We start from the raw sequence: 27,278 nt of genomic DNA, 5'->3' as shown, positions 1-27,278 counted from the left end.
AGCTCTCACAGTTTCTCCTTCACTAATGACACACCGGCCTCCTGTACTTGTCTTCTGTCCCTGACCTCTGCCTTGGCCCAGAGAACTCCATCCAGCCTTCAGGGTCTCTGTCCAATGCATACCCTCCTCCCACCAGCCCTTGCTAAGGCAAGTCCTGTTTCTCTCCAAGTCACTCTCATTATCCAAATCATCTGGTTGATGGACTCGTTTACTGGGTCCCTGGCTCTCTCTCCCACCAGAACCTGTCTGTAACCCTCATGTTCCTCATTCCAAGAAGAGGGCCTGGCACTCAATAGCTGCCCAGCAGTCCCTGCTGAGCAGACAGTGCGGAGGGGCCGCGTGGACGCGGACCCCAGGTTTCACGGGCCGGCGTACAGACATTCCCAGACTCAGTGCCAGCATGTCCCCGCTGCACCGCCTGGCAGGTCCCTGCATGCGTTGTGCACTCTGGTGCACAGAGAGAAGCTATCCTTATCACCCAGGGCGGGCTGCCCTGCCCAGGGAGACCCAGGGACCTCTTGCCAAGTCCTCACACAACCCTGGGCAGGGGGTACCATACTCGCCATGCAGAGGACCCCGCTGCCAGTCACACCACTGACCAGGGAAGCAGACAGGGAGGACCCAGGCCCGGAAGAGCTGACTTCCAGAACCTGTACCCTTCCTTACTGCTCTGCCTCCTCGGTGCCTACTGTGAGCAGGTGCCGGGGGCCGTCCCTGCCCGGTGGGGCTGGCAGATGGCTGCCACGCAGGGCTGCTGCGTCGTCACTTCTCTGTGGAGCCCCTGCCTGGCGGGAGCGGCCTGCCTGGCTCTCGGGCATGGCGTCCATACTGGAACACAGCTTGCAAGCATTCAGTATTTGCCCATATTTTTATACCCACTTAAAAGTGCTATTCATCATGAAACAATGGCTTAGAAAATGCCTGGGGACAAGGCAGAGAGGTGGGCTGGGAGGACACTGGATGTGGCCTGGCAGGGCACATCCTGGCTCATCCATCTCAGGGCTGCAGCTGGGCCGGGCTCCACTTGTGTGCGCCCCAGGCCGTCACACTTGACGGAGTCCGCGTGGACGGGGTTCCACCTCCCACTCCTTGCGGTTCCTGCTACCTACCTGGACAGCTGTTCCTCTGCTTCTGGGTCTGGGACCAGGCTGGGGGGGGGGCAGTTCTCTTTGGTCCCTCTGTCACATACCAGGAGCTCTCAGGGAAGCAACCTGTCTTCAGCCTACTTTGAAGTCCCCAGGACCCAAGAGAGGGACTGCCACTTTGCCTAATGTACTGAGATGGCGCTGCCTTCTTTGGGTGGTCTCAAAGGCGAAGGGCTGCACCAGGCTGGGGAAGGCGCTCGCAGGAGCGCCCACCTGGAAGTGGCCACATCACACTTGCCAGGAGGCTATGTTTCTTGTCACTGCCCCTTCAAACACTAACATGGGCAAGCAGCCCCCGTGCCGCAGACTCCAGCCCCGAATGGCCACCAGCCTCAGGGCTGGCCCACAGGGGAAGGTGCCCTCCTGAACCCCCACCTGGCACCCACCCACAGCCTGTTTTAGGTAACATGTGGGTGAGAGTGGGTGAAAGGAGGAAGCTCCAAACTGGCTCCAAACTGGCCAGTCATGCCCTGAGGCCGTGTGACCTAGACTGGGCAGAATAAGGCCCACCCATGTCCTGGAGAAAGCCAACAGGGAGCCTGGTTCTCCTTCACCCTGTCTCAGGTGTGGGAAAGGGGCCACACACTGCTTCTTCTCCAGGGGCCCGGATAGGCCACCAACTTGGGCAAGGCCAAGTCTTGGTTTGGAGGAGATGTGCCCCGTACTGAACACCACTCTCCACGGGCGTGAGGCAGCGGCTGCTGCTGCCACCAGGTGCCTGTCCCCACTGGTCAGCCCTGCTGGGAGGTCCATCCTGTGAGCCCAGGCAGGACATGAGGGGCAGGTCAGCACTGAGGAGGCCTGTCTAGGTAGTGGGGTAGGTGAAGGGGAGTGGGAGTTCCTCTCAGGACAGATACAAGCCGGATCTGGGGAAAGGCACGGAGGTAGGGTTGGGGGTGGTGAAGATGGGGGGACAGGCAGGAGCCCCCAGCAGGAGGCCCAGGCCCAGCTGCAAGGGCAGGGGTCCCACACTGAGGAGGGGCCTCCGGAGGCTGGAGCATGGCTACCCTTCCCGGGGAAGAAGCATTCTGGCTCTGCTGCGTGGACTCTGGGGAAGTTGGACTTGGCCTCTGGGGATGGTGGGAGACTTCTTTCCATGACCCCACGTTCCTGCGCCCTCTGAAAACAGGCCCAGCAAAGATAGCACAGCCAGAACCCGCCTCCCCATCCGCACTGTCAGCAGACCCTTCCCAGGTCCTGGCCCATTTTCGAGATGCTTGTGCTGGCCTCTGGGGCTCTCCCCCGGCTCCCTCGCCAAGTAAGGGCATGCGGACGCCCCCGCCTGTTCTGACACTGGCCCAGAGCTGAGGGCGGGCTGGGGAAGCGAGCTGCTCCCTCCTCTCCCTACCCACTTCTTCCTTGGGCCTGGCCTTTTAAAGAGAGACAAAAGGCGGCAGCAGACCGACCCATGGCGGGGATGCCTGGGGTGAGCTCTCAGCTGGAGGGCCCAGGAATGCCTCCAGCCCATAGCCCTCACAGCCCCAATGGCGTGTCAGCTCAAGGGTGCTGGACAGGGATGTGGCAAGGGCCCCCAATGACTACAGAGAAGGGGAAACAGGTCAGAGCACTCTTCTCCTCCAAGGCCGATTCCCTTCTCGATTGTCCCAAGCAATAATCTGACCACATCAACGGGTGGCCACCAGCACATACACGGCACAGAACAGCCGGCGTGGTGGGGAGAGACTCTGGACCCCAGCCAGTGTGAGTGGAAAGAGAGGCCAATGTTGGGAGATGTTGTGGCCCAATCAGGCGGTGGTGCAGTGGATGGAGCATCGAACTGGGATGCGGAGGATCCAGGTTCAAAACCCCAAGGTCATTGGCTTGAGCGTGGGATCAGAGACGTGACCTCATGGTCACTGCCTTGTGCCCAAAGGTCGTTGGCTTGAGCAAGGGGTCACTCGCTCTGCTGTGCCCCCCCCCCCCACCAGGTCAAGGCACATGAGAAAGCAATCAATGAACAACTAAAGGAGACTAAGGAGCCACAACGGAAAATTGATGCTTCTCATCTCTCTGCCTTCCTGTCCCTTTTTCTGTCTCTGTCACACACACACACACACACACACACACACACACACACACACACACACACACACACAGACGGTGTGAAGGCTGGGGGTGCCACCCTCCCAGCCCCGGTCTTTCCCAGTTGCTACCAATACAGTCCAGTCCTGCTTTAACCCTTGACTTCCTCTTGGCGTTGCCTTGTAATCAACACATTTCAGAATTAGCCTCCGATGCCAAGTTCCAGGGTGGGCAGGTGTGCCCCAGCTCTTTAATGTCCCCAGCTCCACGAGTCCTTCCTGGGTCTGTCCAGACCCCCTGGAATTGTGCTGGGTTAGTGCCACTGAGAGGCAGGCACGTAGGTGATTTCATTTGATGCTTCCTGTTGGGTTAGGCCCAACAAATGGCTTCCACTGACACAGGAAGGTCTGCTGGCCATCTCCACGAACTGCCCTAGATACTTACAGAAGCACCCTGCCCCCATGTTGCCCCCACCTGGCTCTTTATCAGGACCTCCACCCCTCTAGCCTGGCCTCCCTCCTTCATTCATCCCAGCCGCCTGCTGCTCATGTCCTGACCAGGCCAATACCGAGCATGGAGACAGGCTCTCACCTCACGTCCCCTCAGCGGTTCAAGGCCAATGGGACACAGGCTTCCTGGGAGATGCCTGGAGTCTCACAGCTATCACTCTGAAGTGTGGCCTAATGTCAAGCATAGGAAGTACAGGGGCCCAGAGCCATTTCCAAGGGAAAAGGACCCCTCTGGCCTTGCCCCTACCTGACAGCTGGGATTCTTTAGGAATTTAAAGGGTAGTGTAACATTCGGATGGGGGGAGGCAGGAGTTGTCTCTCATCTGAAGTTCAGAAAGCCCCTCCCCCACCCCTCCCTCGCTCCTCTTCCCTTCCGGCTCTCTGCTTCCCAAGTATGAAAACTGTAAATCTGTTTTATTTATTTCAATCAAACCTTGGCAGTGTGCCCCTCAGGGCAGAGGCAGCCATGGTAACCCTGCCAACTCATGCCTTAAAAATTCATAGTGTTTAATGCAGTCGATGTGTCTGATGCACTTAAAAGTTTTGGGGGGTAGGGTGGAGGGAGTGGGAGGAGGAGGCGCAATGACCTGTTTTTCTGGGTCTTGCTGGGAGCAGGTGGCAAGGCAGGTGAGAGTGGGCACAGCATGATGGGGACAAGGCGTAGATAGAGGAAGAAGGGGGTCTTTGCCTACTTAGCTGTCTCTCTGTTCAAGAGTGGCATGGCCAGCCTGACCGGGCAGTGGTGCAGTGGATAGAGCGTCGGACTGAGATGCGGAGGACCCAGGTTTGAAACCCTGAGGTCGCCAGTTTGAGCGCGGGCCATCTGGTTTGAGCAAAGCTCACCAGCTTGGACCCAAGGTTGCTGGCTCGAGCAAGGGGTTACTCGGTCTGCTGTAGCCCCCACGGTCAAGGCACATGTGAGAAAGCAATCAATGAACAACTAAGGTGCCGCAACAAAGAATTGATACTTCTCATCTCTCTCTCTTCCTGGCTGTCTGTCCCTATCTGTCCCTCTGTCTCTGTCACATACACACATACAAAAAACAAAAAGAGTGGCATGGGCAGACTCTGGGCAGCCAGACGCCGGGCTGGGTTCATGCGGAGACCTCCAGGAAGGCCTCATTTGGGCAGGAGCGGCCAAGAAACCAACGGGTCTCACGGAGGCGGAGGGGGCTGAGGCCCCTAGGCCAACTGGCTCTTCCTCCGGGTTTAGGGTTTGCTCTAGGGACCAAGTGAAAGCCAAGAGAGGTGACTGCATCCTCCAGCACCCAGAGAGGTCAGCTGGAGCTGGACCCTTCTATCATGGGAGAGGCTCCATTTGCTCCCCAGGAAGGAGCCACCTTCTGTGCATGGCCCAGCTCACCTACCTGGCCTCATTTTCCATGTGCTGCTATCCACCTGGCCCAGGCTTTCTCCTACTATACATTCACAGGTACCTCCCCAGCTCCCTTCAGGACTCTGCCCAAGCTCTCCTCTCCCCAACCCCTGGGGGTGCCTTTCAGGGCGGTTGCTAGCTCCCCACCTTCTCTGTCCCCACGCTCCGCATGGCCCTCCACGCTCCCGAGCTCCATCTCCTGACAGTCCTGTGCAATGTGTCTCCTTTCTTGGCCTGGGCTCGCCAAGGCAGTGTTAGAAACCCCATCAGGCCAGGCCCAGGGCAACAGGGAGATAGATACTTGTGGAACAGAATCATCGCCAGCAGAGGCCAGGTGGCCCGGATCACTTCAGCTGTGGAGTTCCGTTCTCCCGGAGAACCGCACGCTCAGGGGCAAAGGGAGCCAGGCAGCTTCTGAACTGTGCGTCGGGCTTTCTGTCAATGTCTGGTGCTGGTCGAAGCACTTGCAGAATTTGCAAGGAGGGGCCTCTGAGGGGACTCAGCAGGTGTCTGATTTACAGATGAGGTCCAGGTATGTGTCCCATACCTTCTAGCTCACACCGAGATATTCCAGAGTATGGCTGGACGTCAGTCAGATGCAGGAGGCTGTGGGACCCCAAGGGAAAAGCAGGGAAGACCCTGGGGACTTGGCTGAGGTGTGCTGGGTGCTGGAGGAAAAGGCAGTGTTGGGAGGACCAGGCCAGGGTGAGCAGACAGAGGGGGATGCAGTGTGAGCAGGGTCTCAAACCCTCGGTAGGAAAGTCCACAGCTTCTGAGTCATCTTTTGAATACTCAGAGCAAATGAAGACAAAAGGATGGGGCACTGAAGGAAACCCTATTGTCTTCCTGACAATCAACTCTAAGAAATGCCAATATATCCAGGCCCTTGAGAGCGGCCGGGCTCCTGCCTTCTCCTGTCACCGGGACTTCCTTCCAGCGGAGTCGCCATTTCCTCCCCAGGAATGGCCACACAACAGACATCTGGAAGCACTCTTTCTACATTAGGCATGTCACACACCTTAAATCCTTTTAACAGAGAATGCGAGTGAAGCAGGTTAGACCTTGCCAAGGCCTTGTCTGGTCGGCTGACCCCATCACCCACGCTCCGGCTGGTGCCTTACCACACACCCGGCATCACCCACATCCGGCTGGTGCCTCACCACGCACCACCCGGCTTAGGCTCCGGGGCCCTCCTGGCACAGGGGCTCGGCGTGCTTCTTCTGGAAGTCCGATGACTTGGGGGCACCTGGCTACAGACATCACTGGGCCTTCTGACGGACCAGAAACCGAGTGTCTCTGGGACCTTCTTGTGGCTCCAAGGCAGCTTGTCTGCAAACCAGCTCCTTCTACCTCCTCCTCTCCCTGGGGCCACCTGTGTAGGTGGAGGGTGCTGACCACACCTGGCCGGGACAGAGCTGACCTTTGCCCACACTGAGCTCTGCCCTGCTGGGGTGATAGTTTTTCACCAAGGGGTGGGGTGGGAGGCAGAACCTGGGACCTGCACTACAGCTCTGCAGCTAGGACCCAACTCAGACCCAGGGCTTGGGGTGATTCTATTAGCAGGGTCCCAGAAACATCTGCCAGAAGCCACAGTTCCTAAATATGGGTCCTGGGGCAGGGGCAGGGGCGGGGTAGGGGAGGGGGCGATTTCAATTCCATTGCTGCTGCTGAGTCCAGGCCAGCACTGCCAGGGACACAGCATCGACGAGCCCTGCATGCTTGGGAGTTCTCGGGCTGACGGTTAGAGAACCACGGATGGGACTTTTCTCCCCTTTGAACCCTGGGCTGTTGCCTTCCAGGTGGACTTCCTCCTAAGGGTATGCCCAGTTTCCCCACCGTGGTGGCCCTGCCTGTGAAGAGGCCACACAATGCCCTGATGCCAACACAACAGACAGCATGGAAGCCGTTCCCTGGCCCCAGACCTGCCCGCCCAGCCTCGCCCCTGCCACCTCCAGCCAGGCCCATGGAGGACCTCAGAGAGCTTGTGCTCCTGGGATTGGCGCCAAGGCCACCCAGCAGCATCACAGCAGAGTCGAGTCCCTGACTCGTTCTGTTCAGATGGAGGGAAAAGGAGACCAACCCTCGGGCCAGACCTGTGGCTGCTCAGGACCCCTCACTGCCTCTGTGGCTGCCAGGAGCCCGTGCCTGGGCTGTCTCCCAGCCTCTGGGCCCAGGGGAGGAAGCCCAGCTTGCGGACCTGCCTTTGGCTTGTGCCACTGCTGCTGTCTGACTACATTTTTGCTTCCCCAGAAGAGAATTGTCTCTGATTAGGGAGCTAGAACTATCCGTGCTTTTCTGGACTTTTTGATCTTTAGTTTTACAAAGTCTCATGAACTGAGATTGTTTTCCGTAGCTCTTTACAAGTGCCCACTTAAAGGGCAGAGATGAACATCAGAAAACAGAATGGGAAGTGAAACACTAATGTCCATTGCCGATAACCAAGAGCAAATACCAGAGCAGCCTCCCGGCTGAGTCTCTTGGAAAATGGTAGAAAGACCAGAATGAAAGGGCCGTGAGGGTGGAGGGGCCACAGCTGAAGCGATGAAATAAAGACAGCACGGAGGGGACTCCTTCAGCTCTTCAAGGCCTAATGGAAGGGGGTTTCTCACATTCATAGCCTCCTTCACCCCCTCCCAGGAGGCCGGAAAATTCCTCTTGTGATCAGTCATTCTCAGGGAATTTTGAGACGCATGAAATGGGCTTTTCAACTGAATGCTCCTTTCCAGCCCAGGAAATCTTCACTGGATTAAATGCAGAATGAGAAAGGGCCCAGGCGTTAGGGAGCCAGGGAGGTCCCTCTGGGAAAGTGTCCTGCAGGTGTCTGAGGAGCACAGTCCTGGTTACAGACGAGGCCGCCCCACCCCTCAGGAGAGCGGTGCCAGGAGAGGGGCCTGCTGCGCAGCCTTCCAGCTCTCCCCCCAGAATCGCGTGGCCACTGCCCACTGAGAAGAGACCAGGCCACACAGAAATGGGCGAAGGATGCCTCGGTAAGGGAGAGCGACACTGAGTCCCTCCCCCCCCCGCCTGGAAGTAGCCTTCAGTGGGCAAGCGTGTCCCCGGTCCGGAGGGAGGTGCACAGATGACGTGTGAGGAGGGAGCAAAACCAATTCTGCGTCTAGAATCCTCTGCTGGAAAACCCACACCACAGCCAAAGCCAGAAGGAGCTGTGTATTTATAAATGCAAAGACAACATTTTGGAAGGAAATACATGAAACTGAAAACCAAGGTTACATTTAGGGTGGTTCAGAGTCGTTTACATTTTACGCTATACGCTTATGCATCATTCGGTTTTTACCTTATATGGCTTAAGTTTTTTTTCAAAATAATAAATAAGGGTTTTTTTTAGAATTTAGAATCATCTACATTTTGGGATGGAGATATGAGGTACAGCAGGGCTCCGCAGGAAGGCAGGGCTTCCCCCGTGGGGTGGGGACTGCTGCAAATTTGCAGATTTAACAATGGAAACTTGCATTTTACAAATGAGAGGATCAACAGCAGGGAAATGGTATTTTTAGCTACAGTGGTTCTTTGCTTCAAAGGCGTAGGTTTCATCTAAAACAAGGCAAACCTCCTACAAAGTCTGCCTGTTTGCAAGGAGTGATTAGCATAATACAAGTGGGAGAGGCCTGGCTCCTCTCTGAGGCAGGAGTGCCTACTCCAGGGGAAGGCAAGAGGGAAGTGTTATCAATGGAGCTGGAGCCCAGTCTTCAGAGCACAGAAGCCGCCTCACACCGAGGGCCTGGGTGTTACAGGTGTGCAGGGGCCACACAGGGTGAGACATGAGACCTTCACGGCAGTGCACGGGCAGCCACCCGTCTAAGCTGCTATTAAATCACTGCCTCCTGCAGCCACCTTCTTCCAAAGGTGAGTATAGACGGTCTTGGGGCTGCCTTTCCAGATGCCCTTCTGAGGGAAGGACAGAGCCACGTCAAGGCTGCTGAAGAGGGATGGACTTGGGCAACAGCAGGCGGGGACAGGCGCAGCGGGACTCAGATGATGAAACCTCAGGGAGGCACCTTCCTCAGAGGCAGAGTCAGGGCTCCAGGTCCTCGAGAGGCAGCACAGCCGTGGCCGAGAGGGCTGCAGGGACGCTGCGGCTGGGCCCCCTCGGTCCTCCCAGCCCTTGGCACTCACGCCTGTCCGCGTCTATACATCCTGCCTTCCTGTCTGGCCTCTCCTCTTAGTGCCTAGCTCCCCCCTCTCCCCAGCATTGTGCTTGGCCCGTGGGCATGGCTTTGATGGCTCTTTTCTCTCCTAGAAACCCCTTAGCTGCCTGGGGAAACTGAACACGTGAAGAGAGGCTTGAACTTTTCTCCAAACACCACAAAAATGAAATGAAAGCTGCAACCTTCCAAGAGCTATAATTACAGATACTCATCTCGGGAGCTGAGCTGGAGACAGATCTCAGTGGGTAGCTGCTCTATCGCACCAGGCCCTGAGCCCCATCCTGACCTTGGGCTGCCGGGTGGGGGCAGAAAGTGGCGGTATGTGTGCTATTTCAGGCACCACGGGCAGGAGCAGGAGCAGAGGGACTAGAGGGGACGGAGAAGTGCAGCGGCCTCCTCTCCCTGGCCACCCCCCTCAGGGTCCCTAAGGCAGGAGGATCACAAGTCTTCCTGTGGAGGGTCAGGGAGCTGGGAAATCCTCACAGATGGGGTGCACAGCTGAAGATCTGAGAAACCAATTACCATGCTACTGGGGGGCCAGGAGAAGCAGGAGGACTGGAGCAGCCGCTCAGACTTCAAGTGCAGGAAGGAAGTGAGGTAACTCCAGGAACTGCCAACTGTCAGGGCCGGGGGCTAATGACAGGGGTGGGCGGGCGGGGCCCTCTCCTCAGGAAAGGGGCTCAGCTCTGTCAGGAGGGAGGGGCTCAGCTCATGGAGGAAGTGAAAGGCTGACTTCTTAGGAGAACTGAACCGAGAAGGCAAATGAGCTGAATTCACTGGCACGTGGAATAAACTAGCTGAAAGCAGCGTCCCCTAAAAAGCCAATGAAACATCTAGAATGATGTAGCAACCAGACCCATGTTCCAGCCAGCTTCCTAAACCACTCCTTCACTAGCCTTTGAGGCTAACAGTGGGGGTGGAAGCAGAGGCCACAGCTGCCGCAGCTGCCACATGGGAGCTCTGGAGGACAGCAGGGCGCTGACCTCTGGGGGCCGCACAGGGAAGGCCCTGCAGACTCAGTTTCCTCTTGGCTGGGGGAAGGGGGGCCTCAGTGCCATTCTTTTTTTTTTTTTTTAATGTTTATCTTATTGATTTTAGAGAGAGAAGAAGGGGGAGGGTGGAGGGAGTGAGAGAGAGAGAGAGAGAAATATTAATCTGTTCCTGTGATCTCTTCCTGTATGTGCCCTGATCGAGGATCAAACTGCAACCTCTGTGCTTCGGGATGATGCTCAAACCAACCGAGCCATCCGGCCAGGGCGGCTCAGTGCCACTCTGAAGGTGCCAACGTGGCCACTTGTGAGCAATTTCTCCTCCCAGGGAATTTTGCACACCCACAGCAGGTGGAGAGTTTTTGAACCTGTTCAAGCCCTTCAGTGGTTCACCGGGTCCCTCGGGGCTGCTTGTGTGGCAGCCAGGAACTGTGCTGGGCCCTGGCCTATGGGCTTCTGAGCAGAATGCTCACCACGCATAAACACCTGTCCTCCTCCCCCACCTCCTGCTAGTTCCTCGTTCTCTCTCATGGCTCAGCTTAAAGAGCATCTCTTTCTGGAAGCTTTCTGGACCCCTCCCTCCATCAGGGCCTCCCCTCCCAGCCCACTGCTCCTCAGAGCATCACCACGCTCTGATACCTCTGCTGGGCAGGGACTAGCTCTGCCCTCTGTCGTGTCCCTGGTGGGCACCGGGACAGGTGTGCTCAATGACAAATGACATTCCTGGCCCTCCCTAGGCCAGCACAGCAGCAGCCCCTTCCAAGGGGGCTGGGGGGGACTCTCACCTGTCCTCACAGGGGAGGGGCCGAGGGAGCCCTTGCTCCCGGCAGTGCCATTGTCAGAGACCACCGCCTCCTGCCTGGCCCGAAAGCTGTGGCCTAATTCCCAGGCCTATGCCCGGGCTGCTTATTTTTGCCCACTGGTATTTTTCATTCCTGAAGCATGGGGGGTGGTGAGGGATGGGGGTGGGGGACCAGCGGAGGAGACAAGCACTGTGGCTGGAGGAGTGAGGCTGCCCAGAAGGGCGTGTGCCAGGAGGGAGAGACATGGGGGTGGGGAGGACCAAATGGATTTTTAAAAAATTAAAAAAGGAAAAAAGAAACTTGAAATCCCACCCCTCTGATTTTCCTCAGTAAGCATTTTCAACAAGGTCACAAATGCACTGGCTCTATAGATTTTTTTGGCTCCAAACCACATTACAAGCAGCCTTTAAAAGCCGATTCTTGGCGTAGCTTCAGCTGAGCCCGAGGAGAGGAAAACTAGGGCACGTCTACGCTCTGAGAAACATGGGATCCAGGTCACGGCTCCGTCTCCACTGGAGCCGCGGGGCCCTGCTCCCACAGGCCCAAACCTGAGCACCCCGCCATCTACACTCTGAGAAACATGGGATCCAGGTCACGGCTCCGTCTCCCCTGGAGCCACGGGGCCCTGCTCCCACAGGCCCAAACCTGAGCACCCCGCCACGTGTCCTCTAGGGCACAAATCACAACACTGGGGTGTCTCGTCACCTATCTGCCTGTGTCACCAGACTGCCACCTTGGTGAGGGAGGTACAGGCTGTCAGTCCCCTGTGTGCCCAGGGTTGGCGTGGGGCCTGGCATGTTGCAGGTGCTCCCGGAAGAGTCACAGAGCAGACCCTGTGGGCCCGGAAGCTTCCCCTCGCAACGCTCTTGTCGCACCGGAGCGCCGTCTGTGGACAGTGGTGGCCATGGTGACCAGGCCGGTCTGTGTGGCCCAGATTGCCACACAAAGATAGCGGGGTTAACTATTTACAGCAAAATCAGAGCCTCAGGTCCTCCTTGTGTCAAAGTACTCAGCTGACCCTTACGGTTCCTTCACCACTCTGAACTGAGCCTAAAATCCAGACCGAGACTCTCCTGGTCTCTCTTCAATCGTAGCCCAGGGCTCTGAGCAGCCCCTTGTCTAACCTCCGCCTCCCCACTGACGGCAGAGCAGACGACTTCTAGTCTCTGGCCAGGTGCAATGTTGCAACTGGAAGGAAGCCACAGAGAAGGGACCAGCTGGAGGCCTAACTCCTTGAATGTGGCCCACTCCCATCTGCCCCCATGGCGGTCCCTGGAAGGTGTAGGGTCACTGACAGAGCTCCATCCTCTCTGCACCCTACTTCATGGAAGGATGGAGGATTCGGCTGCCGGGGTAGTGGAGGGGTGCCACTCCTGCCCCCTGTGGGGCCTACTTCACCTCCCCTTCAGGCAGCACCTGAACCCAGACCAGGCCGCAGGTGCCGGTCAGGTCTTCTTCCCCAGGGTCCATGGCCTGCGATTCTGGTTTAGAACCATGATTTCCCATAAACAACTGCTCCTCCTGTGTCTGAGGGTGGGAACACGACCCTGTCCTGGACAATCAGGGCCTGACCTCTGGCCACAGTGATGGGCCCACTAGACTCCAGCCCAGGTCTGCGCTGAGGCTGGTGTTCCTCATGCACAGGGGGGAAGGCCTGCCCAGGACGGGCTGACAGAGGAAGCCAGGTGTGGAGGTGAGGGTGTAAGAGTCCTGGGGGCTCTTGTCACACACTTTTAATTATTTTTTTTATTAAAAATATTTCCCCCGCCCTGGTCGGTTGGCTCAGTGGTAGAGCGTCGGCCTGGCGTGCAGAAGTCCCGGGTTCGATTCCCAGCCAGGGCACACAGGAGAAGCGCCCATCTGCTTCTCCACCCCTCCCCCTCTCCTTCCTCTCTGTCTCTCTCTTCCACTCCCGCAGCCGAGGCTCCATTGGAGCAAAGATGGCCTGGGCGCTGGGGATGGCTCCTTGGCCTCTGCCCCAGGCGCTAGAGTGGCTCTGGTCGCAACAGAGCGACGCCCTGGAGGGGCAGAGCGTCGCCCCTGGTGGGCGTGCCGGGTGGATCCCGGTCGGGCGCATGCGGGAGTCTGTCTGACTGTCTCTCCCCATTTCCAGCTTTACAAAAAAAAAATAAATAAATAAGAAAAAATATTTCCCCCCCTAGCAGTTTGTGAGAGAGAGAGAGAAAGAGAAAGAGAGGGAAAAGAGGGAAAAAGGAAGATTGAGAGAGAGAGGAAGAGAGTAGGAGGGAGAGAAAAGCATTGACTTGTTCCACTTAGCTCCATTTAGTTGTGCACTCGCTGCTTCACTTATGTGCCCTGACAAGGGATCAAACCCGCAACCCTGGTGCGCCAGGACAACACTCCATCTACTGAGTCACCCGGCCAGAGCCCACTTTTTGTTTTTAGTGAGCCAGTCCTTGTCCCTGACTGAACACAACCTTTGTTTTTTTCAACAGAGGGTTGAGAATTGTGTTTTTTGCTCACATGCCGTTAAAAACTCTGCTCAGGCCTGACCAGGTGGTGGTGCAGTGGATAGAGCGTCAGACTGGGATGCGGAGGACCCAGGTTCGAGACCTCGAGGTCACCAGCTTGAGCGTGGGCTCATCTGGGTTTGAGCAAAGCTCACCAGCTTGGACCCAAGGTCGCTGGCTCAAGCAAAGGGTTACTCGGTCTGCTGAAGGCCTGCGGTCAAGGCATATATGAGAAAGCAATCAATGAACTAAGGTGTCACAACGAAAAACTAATGATTGATGCTTCTCATCTCTCTCCATTCCTGTCTGTCTGTCCTTATCTTTCCCTCTCTCTGACTCTGTCTCTGGAAAAAAACAAAAACAAAAAAACCCTGCTCAGGCAGCTCTGAACAGGGCAGGGCTAGGCTGGGGGGTGGGGGGACAGAGGAAGGGAGGACACATGGGGTTAAGTCTTAAAGTTTGCTCAATGGCTTTCTTTCTTACCATTCTCTAGAAAACAAGAGAAAGTGACAGTCAACCCCAGAACATCTGCTTCACAGGAGCTGAGCCTGCAGACTCAGAGGGAGTGAGGGGCTGGAAAGGGGGGGAAGGGGCGCCAGGCCCAGCTGAGACCCCGACCCACCGCCTCCTGGACCTCCCTTCTCTAGACACTCGAGAGGGAGGGTGGATGCTCCTTATCACAGTGACCATCAGTCACTGCGGGCCCTCACTGCACAGTTACCAGCTGCCAGACTCTTCTGAGCACATTTTTGTTACATCAGTTAATCCTTCCAAGGATTAGCAGGAGCTCGTGATGATCACCGTCTTCATTTTTCGGGTAAGAAAACTGCGCGGGAAGGCAGCCACGTGACGGGCCCCTGGGGCTCACTGCTCAGTATCTCCTTCCCCTTCTCCTGGGACAGCAGCCCCTTTGCTCTGGAGCTGCGGCCACCCACTCCACGTGGGCTTCACATAGGGCTGCCGTGGCTCTGTGTGAGCCAATCAGAGCTCCCCCCAGAGTGTAACCTGCAGGAATATGATGGCCATGTGACACAGGGGTCATGTCTCTGCCACTTGAAAAACCAAAATGGGTCAAGAAGAGAGATGCACCGCAGAGAAATGCTGAGTTTCTGGATTTGCTGCCCTTGGTCTTGGTTTGACTACACAGGCCAGAGTCAAGGCCCCTTCCTCATTTTTGTGTCTTTGACTTGGGTTCCTGCCTCCTGCCACCCAGAGTGCTGACCGATGCCGTTCAATTACTGGTTCCCAGCCCCAGGTGGCAGCCCACGGCTCACCTGGCTGCACTAGCGCCCTGGAATTCAGCTGGGTGGGGGTGGAGGGTAGCTAGGAATCTTTGTTTTTACAAAGCATAAGCAGCCTGAACTAGATGACCTCCAAGACCCTTTCCAGAGCTGAGAAATAATGACTCTTGGTTTTAGGTAGATTATACTCAGTATCCAGCTCACTGGGAATGTTTAACAAATACCAACCAGAATCAGGCAGCTATATGGTTAGTTCTCATGAGCTCCTTCCTAATCCCCCCCAAAAACACCACAACACAAAACAAAAAAAAACTAACTGTACAGAAAAACTGGTCACCTGGGCTACATTAAAAATAAAGAACTCTAGCCTGACCAGGTGGTGGTATAGTGGATAAAGCATTGACCTGCGACATGGAGAACCCAGGTTCGAAACTCCGAAGTTGTTGACTTGAGTATAGGCTCACCAGCTTGAGTGTGGGGTCGCCAGATTGAGCGTAGGGTTGCCAGATTGAGCGTGGGATCATAGACAAGACCCCATGGTTGCTGGCTTGGCTGAAGGCCCCAGTCAAGGCATATATAAGTAATCAATGGACAACTAAAGTGACACAACTACAAGTTGATGCTTCTCATCTCTCTGTTTCTCTTACTAATAATAAAATAAAAATAAGGAACTTCTAGTCATCAAAAGACACTATTAAGGGAGCTATCAAGAGTAGGAAAAGATAATTACAGTATATACATCTGAGAAAGACTAGAATCCAGAATATAGAAAGATCTCTCCACAAATCAATGAGAAAAGCAATGAAAACCTGATGGGAAATGATTTGAACAAGCTCATCACAAAAGAGGATATCCAAAAGGCCAATCAGGAATGAGTTCTTCAATTTCATTAGTCACTGGGTAAATGCAAATTAAAACCACAAAGTGAGGCCCAAACGTTGTCCCAAAATGCCAAGGTTGCGGGTTCGATCCCCAGTCAGGGCACATATGGGAAGCAACCAATGAATGCACAACTACGTGCAACAACAAAAGAATGCTTTTTTTTTTTTCTCTCCCCCTTCTTCTCTCTCTCTCTCAAATCAATCAAATAATAAGTTAAAAAAAAAAAAAAGCCCACAAGGTGGTATCAGCACACAGCTACCAGGGTGGGGAGGATGTGGGCAACCTGACCCATCGACCCTGACGGGAGGGGACACTGGCGCAGCCACTTCGGATAATATCTACTAAAGCCAGACAGAAGGTGTGGTCTCTGATCCAGCGATTCCTCCACCTACATCTCAGAGACGCGTTCGCCAAGACATGTGAAAGGATGTTCATAGCAGCATTATTCATATAGTGCCAAACTGAAAACACCCAAGTATCCATTAATAGCAGCATGGGTAAATGAATCATGGTATCATCATACAGTGGAATACGACACTCTACAGAATGTGAACTACTGTTACATCTAACACGGATGACTCTCACAAACATAAGATGGGTCAAAAGAAGCCAGACTGTGTAAAAGAGTACACATTGTATGATTCCATTTATATAAAGTTCAAAATCAGACAAAATGAACCTAGAAATCAGGACAGTGGCTACTTAGGGGAGGAGGCTAGGGCAGTAACTGGGAGGAGACACGAGGGACTCTGGGTGGCTCTACTTCATCTGAGAGCTCGTTACAGGGGTGTAGACAATTAGCGAAAACGAAGTAGCCACTCAGTAGCTACTGGGCTGTAGTACCCTGTGATGTGGGCATCTCTCAACAGGACGCTCTCTGGTGACAGCTTACATTAATAAAGGCATCGCAGGCATCCAGGTGGGGGACAGCAGGGCTGCTGCCTTGCCCTGGTCAGGAACGGGAGAGAAGACAGGCAGTTGTGGGGCAACGAAGCAGGAAGTGTTACAGGTTAAGGAAGGGGGATGGCTTTACCAAAGAGATGGCAAAACTGAGCAGAAGGCAAGCCAACACTTCTGGGGACAGAGAAGAGCTTCCAAGACCTGTCCTCCCCTGAGCAGCACGAAGGGCTGGAGCCCCAGTCTGCACACCGTGCTTCCTTCTCGGGAAGGGCCGACTGTGCCTACAGCCCGGCCAGCGCCATGAGTTTACCGACAAGGCTGAGGGCAACACGGAGACACAGTGCCACTGTCACTCTCTGGGGGAGCAACACGGAGGCCCAGATGGCCCTAAGTTCGGGAACCTGGAGCTGGGGGGTGGGGCGTGCGCTGCCCTTTCTGAAGAGATGGAGAAAAGAGAGGTAAAACTTAGCGCTTAGGGAAGCAGCTTCCGAGAGGAGAGCGTTGAGGCGAGGCTCAGTACAGCACAGGACCCTCAATGGAGGACCAGGGAAAGGGAGAGGACTGGGTGCACTTGAAATCCATCTCAGCTCAGCTTCGGAGACAGAGAGGCCAGCGTGGAATGATGTGAGCTACTGACCAGGAGAAAAACCAAATCATCTGGGAGGAAGGAGGGGGGCGAGTCACGTCCTCTTGAGCAACAGCTGAAACAGAGATTTAGACCAAGGAAGGCATTCACTGTCCAAGTGCCAGGCAGTCCCGCTGAGATTATGTCATCTAAATACAGACCGGAAGGAGGCCAGGGTAATGGACTGGCAGAGTCCGGGGGCTGGGGGCCTAGAAGGAAGACGGGGAAGGACACACATATGCACTCAGGGTCTCACTCCTGCTGGGAGGCGGGGCCCGCAGGATGAGAGCCCTGGTAGAGAGCAGCAGGAGGAGGTCACAGCAGGACGGGCCTGTGGGGACTCTCTGTGGGTGAAGGCTGCGGCTGACGGGGAGATGGGGAGATGCCACGAGAGCACAGCTTCTTTCCAGTGAGGGCTGAGGAAAAGCAAGGCCCAGCCAGGAAACTGGGCAGTGTTCCCGATGGCCTCCACCACCTGTCTGGAGGACAAGACGCTCAGCTCGGAGTCTCTGGATGGCTGCATGGCCCCCTATGGAGCAGGCCATGCCTAGCACTGTGCAAGGATTGTACCTCCAAGCCTGGGGTGCGGGCACTGGGGGCAGATGCTCTGGTGCTACAGGGGCATTAAACATATGATGATGACAGCAACAGCCCCAAAGCTCCCCTGTGAGCTGAAGCTGCAAACTTTTAAAGAAAGTCCCATCATACACTTCAGATCCTGAGACTTGCCGTTGTGCCAAGACCACCCCCAGGCCAGGGTCCTCCAGCACTCAACTCTAGTTTGCGCTCAGACAGGAACTCTCCTCCTATGCGGATGGGGCAGCTGGGCTGGACAGCCTCTCACAAACTGCAAGTGACAGAAACCCTCTGTGCATCTTCCTGAAGGCACAGTGTGTGTGTGAGCTTTGTGGCTATTGGCTAACAGAAACCACTGTGGGGAGAACACAGGGGCCCCCAAGGGCTGCTTGAGGACACCCATGCCGAAGTAACAGAGGATGAAAGGGCTTCCTGAGGAGCGTCCCACAGTGGATGGACACGATACTCTGTAACTGCTGCTCTGGAGGGACTGTAAAAGCACTTTTAAAACTAAGGACACCCCTTTGCCTGTCCTGGCTCGGATGCAGCTCTACCCCGAGGAGGGAGCAGAATGAACAGGACTTCCAGGGGCCAATCCCAAAGCGGCTGCTGTCTGGTTAAGAAGTGACAGTATAACACCCATCAGCTACTTGCTAATGAACCCAGCTGTCTAACTTACCAAGGTCAAAACTGTTAGTTTCCTGGCATCCTTAGGTGAAGTTAAATAGATCCAGAGGACTGTGGATTCCATCCAGAAACAGCCCCTCAAACTTCAGAAAGCAACTCATTATCAAGTTCTCAGCCCCTGGCAACAGTTCTTAACAACACCTCCCAAACCCTACTGGCTGCCTGAGCCATCATGGGCTAGGTACCTGATGCCCCTCAGGTGTGGAGACTACCACATTTCAACCAGAGGCTGGCAAGGGCCAGCAGGTACCAGCACCCATGTGCTGAGGAGTCCAAAAGGCATGCCTGTGTGGTGGGCATGGAATGGTTCCTGAGTCCTTCCCCCCACCACAGGGGCTTCAGGATGCTCTGAGGGAGGAAGGCCGCTTGGGTCACACGGCCTCCCCACGCCAAGCTCACCTGTGACCTCCAACCTTCCCCAAGCCCCGCTCAGAGAGAGTGGACTCAGCCTCCTTCCAGGTTCCCCGTTACAGGAATCGGAGGGCCCTGAACATGGGGACACTCCCCTCTAAAGCTCCCCACACTTCCAGAGCACACTGTGCAGGGCCCCCTCTAGCCTAATTAATCCCAGCCTGGCCTAGCAAGGCCCAACACGTGTTTCCATTTTCCAGAAGAAAACACATCACTTCTACAGCGGGGGCCAGTGTGTATGACAGTGGGTTCTGCAGGGACAGTGTGGGGACTGCCTGGAGGAGGCAAAGCCATGCCACTGCCCTCCCTGTCACCTCTGGGTCCCAGATGGTTCTGTGAGGTGCAGGAGCCTGGCACTTTGCCATGGGTTAGGGGACAATGGGAGAGAGAGGGCTGGGCCCTCTGGATTCTGCTGTTCACCGGGACATCTTTCTATCTTTGAGGGCAGGTCTCTCTCTGGTGTGTCAGGTCGTGCCTGCTGCTCAGTCCTTCGGCGCTGTCCCCAATTAGGAGCGCAGAGAAACAGGCTGGCTGTACAAGGTCGTTTCTGCCACACACTCTCTTCACTGTCCTGCATCTCAACAAAAGTACCTCAGCCTGCCCTGGGGGTGGCGGCAGGGAGAATGACTGTGGAAAGCTCCGGAAGAGTCACACCAGGAGCTGGGAGGACTGACTTCAAGCAGCAAGGAGAGGCTTCTGAGAGGGATGTAGGAAACTCCTTGGAAGAATTCCTCCAGCCCTGTTCAATGTCCTGTCTCCTTCCCCTCAGCTGGGGACCCAATCCTATGAGTACAAACTAATGAAAGATCAAAACCTGCCTGCCCTTTGGGTAGGTGGATCAGGGTCTCTTCCAGCAGACAGACTTAGGTTGGTGCATGTTTGTCACAACAAATCATCATTAATTTGAGCAAATGAATGCAGTCCATTAAAGGGCCAAGAGGAAGAGATCCTAGTGGGACCTCTTAGAAGCCCTCTGTTGTCGGCCAGGGGCCAGAGGCAAAGCACGCTGTTCTTAAAGCCACTGAACCACAGATCTGGGTCTTGCCACTTTACTCTGATTCATTTTCTATTAACGTTAGCACAAAGAGCTTCTGGGGGCCTGGCCATTGCTCCCGGGGCAGGAAAGGTGGCGTGTATAAAGACAGACTGGATAAAAGGGGTGTACACAATGCCAGTGAACTCCAGAGGCTGGGAGCTACAGAGAGCGAGGGGAGTCAGGCAGATCAGCTGCTGGGGCGGCCCCAGTGGCCGTCTGGCCCCAGCCAAGGACTTGTCTCACAGGCGGAACGCACAAGGACAGCAAAGTGGAATTTCCCAGTTGCAGTATGAAAGAGAGCTTCTTCTTTGGAGGCCCTCCCCACAGCGCCCGCAATTAAAAACAAGTCCAACTTCCAGCGGCTTCCTAGGCCTTGGCTCCCCTGCCCCACCACCCACCTCAGCGGCCAATCCATTCCCCACTCCACCCGCCCCAACACAGGGCTCTTATGTAAACCCTGGGGAGGGAGGTGGGGGAGGCCAGGGTCTCATGGAAGAAGCCTCATGGCTGCCCCCCCCCAGTGGGCCCCCAGCCCATGCTTGTCCAACACCCACCTCATCGTAGGGCACCCCACTCCCAGGGAGGGTGCTGGGCCCCAGCCACCATCAACTGGCCTGCTGGGGTGGGAGCCCTTGAGTTCACAGCACAGCCCTTCGTTAAAAAGGAAGCATTCTCCGGCTGTCCTCTTTGCAAGGCGGCCGGGAGGAAGGGGAGGGGAAAGGCTCGGCTGATTAAGGCAAAGGCCGGCTGGCCAGAGGGCCGGCGGAGCGGGGCGTCCTCAGCCTCGCTCCCTTCCCAGCACAGAAGCAGGCCTGTGAAGACCCCAGCTGTTGGATTATGCTGGAGTTCATATCACAGTTTATCAAAGAGGCAGCGTTTTCTCCCTCCTCGCCTTTTCTACTGAGGATAAGTGGGCCGGTTCATGGGGAAACAAGTCTGCGCTTGTCCCGCCGGCACTGGCGAGGGGGGTGGGAAGAGGCTGGAGGAGGGAAGTAAATGTACACAGACACCCACCCGGGGCAGAGTTGTTTTCATGGGGCCGGGCCGCTGGTGGGTGCCCCGGGTGCTGGGGCAGCAGGCCTGGTGCACCGGAGCCAGCTGTCGGCACAGAAGGTTCACTTATTCCACCCTCTCGAGTCTGGTTCTCCTCCCTACAGACCACTGCGGGAGGTTGAGGCCGTATCATGAGGCGGACAACAGCTCTCGTTTATCAAGCTGTGCCGCGCTGAAACACATGTGGTCTTACGTAACCCTCTCTGCAGTCGGCAGGCAGCACTAGCATCTTTGTCTTACGGGCAAAGCAAGCAGGCTTGGAAACAGGTTATGCAGTTTAAAACTGGAGGACCGGGGATTCGAGCCCAAGTCTGTTTTACTTCAGAAACTCCCCTCTTAATCCTGCTCTGAGTGCCTGTGGGAGACCCGTGTCCTACATGCCTGTGCAGTCCTGGGGACGGGGTGGGGGTGTAGGCAGGGCTAAGGGTGCCTGGCACCTGCCCCTTCTCAGCACCCCTAACCCTGTCTTCATCTTCCAACTATACGTGGGCTCACGAGCAGGTCCCAGCAAGTCTGGCTGAGATGAGGTTTTGGAGCCAATGGCTTCCCCATACTCAGTATGTGTCTCCACTGTTATGTCCACCAGATAACAAGGCCATTTAAATTCAGAGAGAATGTCCAATCCACCCAGGGTCCTGGCTGGAGTTCGGGGCCCCTGACCCCCATAGAAGGGCAGCTGGGAAAGCTGTGTGGGGGGAGAGGAAACATTCTAGGTCCTGAGAGAAATCAGGACTCTTCCTCAACACCAAGACTCCCACCAGATGTCTGCCTTCAAGAACTCCAGATGCCTCTGTCCTCGAGACAGCAGCCACTCCTGGACCCGGAGCTAAGCACTACTGCAGAAATGATGGCTTCTGACTCGTTCACCAGAAGAAGCTCTCCTTTTTTTCTCAATGACTGCTCTTGGGAGTTGAGAGCAGCAACTTAAGAGTTTGCGCAACACCTGGAGGGTTAAGTCATTACCGTGTTTTTATCAGGCCCGTGGGCTTCATCTCAGCCGCCTGCATGGATCATTATCAGGCTCCTCTTCAAAGGCCTCAGCAGAAACCCAGGAAATGAGACGAGAAGCAAGCAGCAGGCTGACACCCCCGGAGCGCATCCCCAGCACACTCTGATGAAGGGCCTCAGCCCCTGAGCACGGGAAGAGGGGGAAGCACATCTTCAAGGCTTCTCCCACATCTGACCTGGGCTGACCTGGGCCAGCCAGCCAGCCAGCGCGACCAGGCGTGTTGGCTTACTGAGCAGCATGTCCACAGAACCGGCACGGCCCAGAGGAAGCAGGGCCAGGTGGCTGTCAGCTTTATGTGTGCCTACAGGTGCTGGTGCTGCTGGGAGCAGTGGCAAGCTGCACAAAGGAAGCAAAGGACTAAGAGGGACGCCACGTGTGAGGAGCCCAGTCACGGGGTTCCTTCTGTTTAGCCCCGGTTCTCTGTGGGACTGCCAGGGGCCAGGAGACCTCTGTGGCCTTGAGGGGTGGGGGCCAGCTTGATGCCCGTGAGGTCCCAGGGTGCCCCACGAAGGCGAACGGTCACCATGCTGGGTATACGAGCCTTAGGTGGATCAGCAGGGAGGCGCTCCCTGAGAAGCTGGGCCCCAAGTGGTCTTGGCTCTCAGGCTGTACGGGACCCACAACAAGACACCTGACTCTGCCCTCCCACAGGAGGGATGAAGTGGCAGCTACAGAATCAGCAGAGCCTGGGGGGGTGGTCTGAAGCCCAGCTCCAACTAATCGGGTACATGGCTTTCATCTCCCTTCTGCAAAACGAGGATCCTCATCAGGCCTGGGTGCCCAGGTGACACCACAGAGCAAGGAAGCCTCACCGCCCTGGAGGCTGTGAGGACAGTGAGCCCATGGCGCTGCACTTTTGCTCGGCGCAGCCTGGGGGCGCTGCTTCCTCCCCTGAGCTCCCGCTCCCCAAGCCAATGATGGGGTATGTGAGGCTGAGAGAGGGTGAAAGAGCCCATTACAACCTAGTTCTCCAGAGGGGAAACTAGCTATGAATGCCTTTCTCAAAGGCCTCTCTCTCCACTAGCTCCCTGAAAGTCTTCCAGGCAAAGAGGGCTCATCAGAGGGCTCACACCCCTGCAATTTGGGAAACCACATCAAGTTAGCTGTTACTCGTGTGGGGAGAGTCCATCATTTTCCTGGTGGGGGGTCTCTTGTACCACATCTAGCCTCTACTTCAATTCCCGAGCGACTGTCTAACTTGATGGGATGAAGAACTGTGGCAAGCTTCTTCTTTAGGCCAACGAGGATAAGACTCCATTTCTGTCCCTCCTAACCTTGGTTCTCATTCAGGGTGATCTTGCTCCTGGGGACATTTGGAAATGTTTGAAGCCATTTTTAACTGTCCCAACTGGATGGGTGGGGTGCAACTGGCATCCAATGGGGAAGGGCAGGGATGCCGCTCAACATCCTACACTGCACAGGGCAGCCCCTGCCACGAGGCCCATCCAAACCCAGGGCCAGTGTGTGGTGACAGCTTCCACCACCACAGGATGCCTTCCGGTAGTCTAGACTGTCAGAAGCCCCTTCTTCCCAGCAGGCAGCGACTCTGTGGTCCTGTTCTTTGTCCTTCTGGCTAGGCAAGCCTGTACCTTCCTTCGACTCGATCCTTTCAATCCGTTGGCCTGTTCTCCAGGTCCCTCACCTCCACACTCAGCTCTCGAGCTCGGGCCCCGTGGCTCCCTCCCGTGCCTCCCAGGAGAACCTGGTAAGGCCTCATCTCTCCTCAGTGCCTCTGCCACCCCCCTTTCCTCTGCTTCTTCCTCCCTCTTGGGCCTTCTCAGTCCCCTTTCCTGGCTCCTTCCTTCCCCAGCCTATACACACTAGAGCTCCTAAGGGCTCAGCTCAGGTCCCCTCCCTCTCTGCCCTCTTACAACTGTCTGTTCGTGTCCTCCAAGAATGAACACTCCACAAGCGCACCATTTAGAATGGTACCTTACACAGAATCAGTATTGTCAATACCTGTTGAATAAATGAGGGAGTGAATAAATGAATGACTATGCCACTAATTTCCAGATCTGTATCTCAGGCCTAGGCCCCTGTTTTGACAGACAGGTATAGCAAACTGCTTCTTCAACATCTGTCCTTTGATTTCCTCAAATGTGGCCCCTCCTCGCTCCCTGCTCCTCCTCCAGGGCTCCCATCCCAGGGACTGCCACAGTCATCCACCCCACAGACACACCAGAGTCCTGAGTGTCACTCCCAACTCCCCCTCCGATTATACTTCCTACTCATTCTTGAATTCCCTCGCTCTTCCTATTCTCCAACAGTTGCCACCACCGCTCACTTGGACAAGAGCCTCCCACACAGCCATCTTGCCCCTCCACGCCTTTTCCCCGGCAGCACAGTAATCTTTAGAAACAGAAATCCAGTTGCACCATTTCCCTGCTCAAGCCCTGTCAGTGGTTTCCTGTGACCTGTAGGGAAGGGGCATGACCCTTAGTACGGCCCACCTAGCTGAGCCCTCTGCCCCTTGCCTCTGGTTTTCAGTGAAATGAAAACCTCAGTGCCTCTGCCACCCCCCTTTCCTCTGCTTCTTCCTCCCTCTTGGGCCTTCTCAGTCCCCTTCCCTGAGAAATGAGAAATGAACTCTCCATGCCTCTCCGTGCTGTGAAGCCTCTGTACAGGCTGGGTGCTTTGCTGGGATCCCCCTTCAACTCCCACACCCCTCCCCCCCATGGCCTCAGAAGCCTCCCTGGCTCCTGGGACCATGATAGTCTAGTCTGGTCCCAAGCACCCTGGATGGCTTTAATGATCCTCACTGCCCCAGGGGTTCTGACTTCAGTGACGGGGGAGGGCCGGCTGTCAACTGCCTTTTTAAGACTCCTTGGTGATCTAATACACAGCCAGAGCCGAGAACTACTGCCACTCACTCTCGTCTGGTGACATCTCCCACCTGGCTCTGCTGGGGAGTCTGGGGAAAACCTCTGTCCCATCTAGATTTTGTAGGTCTGAAGACCACTCTTCTGGTAACCCTGCTCCTCGGAGCCGAGTAGGAGGCAAAGGGCCAGACCGGGCCATGCTATGGGGGACGACAGTTCTAGAGCCCTGAGTGACTGACGTTGCGGCCCAGGCACTGTCCAGGACTGGGCTCACATGACTCAGGCCCCTGGCTCCGCCAGAGCCACTCCTGCCAGCAGTTCTGGCCAAACCCTGTGCTGGCAGCGGGGCACTGAGCACAGCTCCGTCATGCTCCATCTGGCTCACCCACTTCCCTCCTTCAGGGCATTTAATAAGACAATATTCAACCTCAAAGGAAAACATTGTCTCATAAGCAAAAAACTAATTCCTTTGTTTGAAAACCGGCGACACTGACCTGCCTCATGAAAGTAGCACCAGCAACCCACTGGGAGCGGGGATACTTTTCATTTAAGAGCAAACATGAAGGTCAGGAAAAGGAGACAAGTGACATGAAGGAGACCGGCGGATGCGACACCTGGCCTGGTGGCTGTGTGCGGGAGAAAGACGCCGAGCTGACCTGATGATGAAGGCGCCTCTGACATCCAGGAGCTTCCGTTCACTGCTGAACCTCTGGAGCAGGTTGATCATGAACTTGTAGAAGTAGCAGTTCATGGTGGGAGTAGAAGGAGAACACTCTAAGCCTTTGGTACCTGTAGAGAAAGGGACAGCTAGGTTTCACTCTGACCACGCGTCCACAGGGTAATAGGACCCCCGCCCCCCGCCAGAATGCTAGCTACTGTCAACATCAAAAAGGTGGTGGTGGGGTCTGTGTGTAACAAGCCGAGGGAAACTCTTCAATCAAGGGCCACGGCTGACAGCACACAAGCAAGGACTGCACAAGTAAGTTCAAGCAAACACGACCCTGCTTACTGCAAACATCCCTTACTTGCCCATCCCCCTAGCCAACTCCCGACCACTTGGTGAACACCATCTATGTGAGACCCTCTGCTAGGTGCTATGAAATATTTAGTTATTTATTTTATTATTTTTATTAAAGGGCAGGACCATTAATTAATTTAATTTTTAATTTTAGTGAGGAGTGGGGAGAGAGACAAGAACACTGAGCTGTTCCTGTATGTGCCCTGACCGGCAACCTCTGCACTTTGGATTGATGCTCTACCAACTGAGCTAGCCAGCCAGGGCTATTTAATCAGTTAATTAATTAATTATTTTAAGTCAGAGGAGGGGAGATAGTGAGACAGACTACTGCATGTGCCCTGGCTGGGAACTACCCGGCAGCCCTGTCTGGGGCCAATGCTTGAGCACCAAGCTACTTTTAGCACCCGAGGCTGATGTGCTTGGACCAACCAAGCTATACTCAGCGCCCAGGGCCACACTCGAACCAACTGAGTCACTGGCTGTGGGAGAGGAAGAGGGAGAGAAGGGGCAGAAGGAGTGGGGAGAAGCAGATTGTTGCTTCTCCTATATGCCCTCACTGGGAATCAAACCCGGGACATCCATATGCGGGGTTGATGCTCTATCCACTGAGCCACTGGCCAAGGCCTTATTTTATTTTTAAATTAAATTTATTGGTTAATAAGATTACATAGGTTTCAGCTATAGATTTCTTTGATACATGATCTGTATATTGCATTGTTTATAAAAACCAAATTTTTACTTATTACCTCAATAAATGAAACATGCTTGGCTTTACTTTGGCCAGCTGGCAAATGACAAGTCAAAGTGAAAAAGGGGAAAGACAGGCCCACAATCTCAGTGGTCAACAAAACTGGCATACCCTGTGAGGCAAAAGCCACAGTCCTTTCCCAGTGTGACCTGAAGTAAATTATGCCCACGCCCAGGAGATTAAAGAGCACACACGGACACAATGTTTCCAAGTGTTTTCATCTGCACCCAATGTACTGAAATCAGACCTTCTTCCTCATCTTCAGGCATAGACGCTCTTTTAGAGTCATACTCTGAAGACTTTCAAAGCCTAGAGTTGGCTTTAGAACCAACCAGACGCACCCTGGAGGTCTCCCTCCAATGTGCTCCAGCTGAAAACACACTGAGGGCAGATGCAGCACTCACCCCCCATGGTCCCCTGTGCAAGGCATTGTGCACAGAGGGAGGGCTGCCAGATGCATGGATGATCCGATGGAGTATCTTCACAAACCCCCTGGGCTTCCCCTTCTCCTTATTTTATTTTTTCATTTATTTATTGATTTTTAGAAAGAGAGACAGAAATATCGATCTGTTCCTGTACATGTCCTGACCAGGAATCAAACTGGCAACCTCTGTGCACTGGGATGACGCTCTAACCAACTGAACTATCTGGCCTGGGTTCCCCTTTCCTTTCTAACACATGTTCACTTCAATAGCACTGCTGGGAAGGGGTGTTACTGACAGTAGGAATGCACACTACATCTGCCCAAGGCAGTAACGGGGCATTGAGAAGTAAACAGCTTAACTGAGATATA

General features: G+C 55.2%; 1 protein-coding gene across 2 annotated transcripts in view; it reads right to left on the bottom strand.

Annotated features, from left to right (window-relative positions):
- VAC14 (VAC14 component of PIKFYVE complex) overlaps positions 1–27,278 on the bottom strand; it is a 103,110-nt gene that overhangs the window by 12,808 nt on the left and 63,024 nt on the right. For both annotated transcript variants that reach the window (XM_066348574.1, XM_066348573.1), the window contains exon 14: positions 25,376–25,508. In XM_066348574.1, the coding sequence (XP_066204671.1) occupies positions 25,376–25,508 (133 nt within the window). The remainder of the gene's footprint in view (positions 1–25,375; positions 25,509–27,278) is intronic.

Source organism: Saccopteryx leptura, chromosome 9 (assembly GCF_036850995.1).
Source record: "Saccopteryx leptura isolate mSacLep1 chromosome 9, mSacLep1_pri_phased_curated, whole genome shotgun sequence".
Classification (NCBI taxonomy): Eukaryota; Metazoa; Chordata; class Mammalia; order Chiroptera; family Emballonuridae; genus Saccopteryx; species Saccopteryx leptura.
Note: the sequence above shows the minus strand (reverse complement) of the source record. Positions and strands in the feature narration are given on the sequence as shown.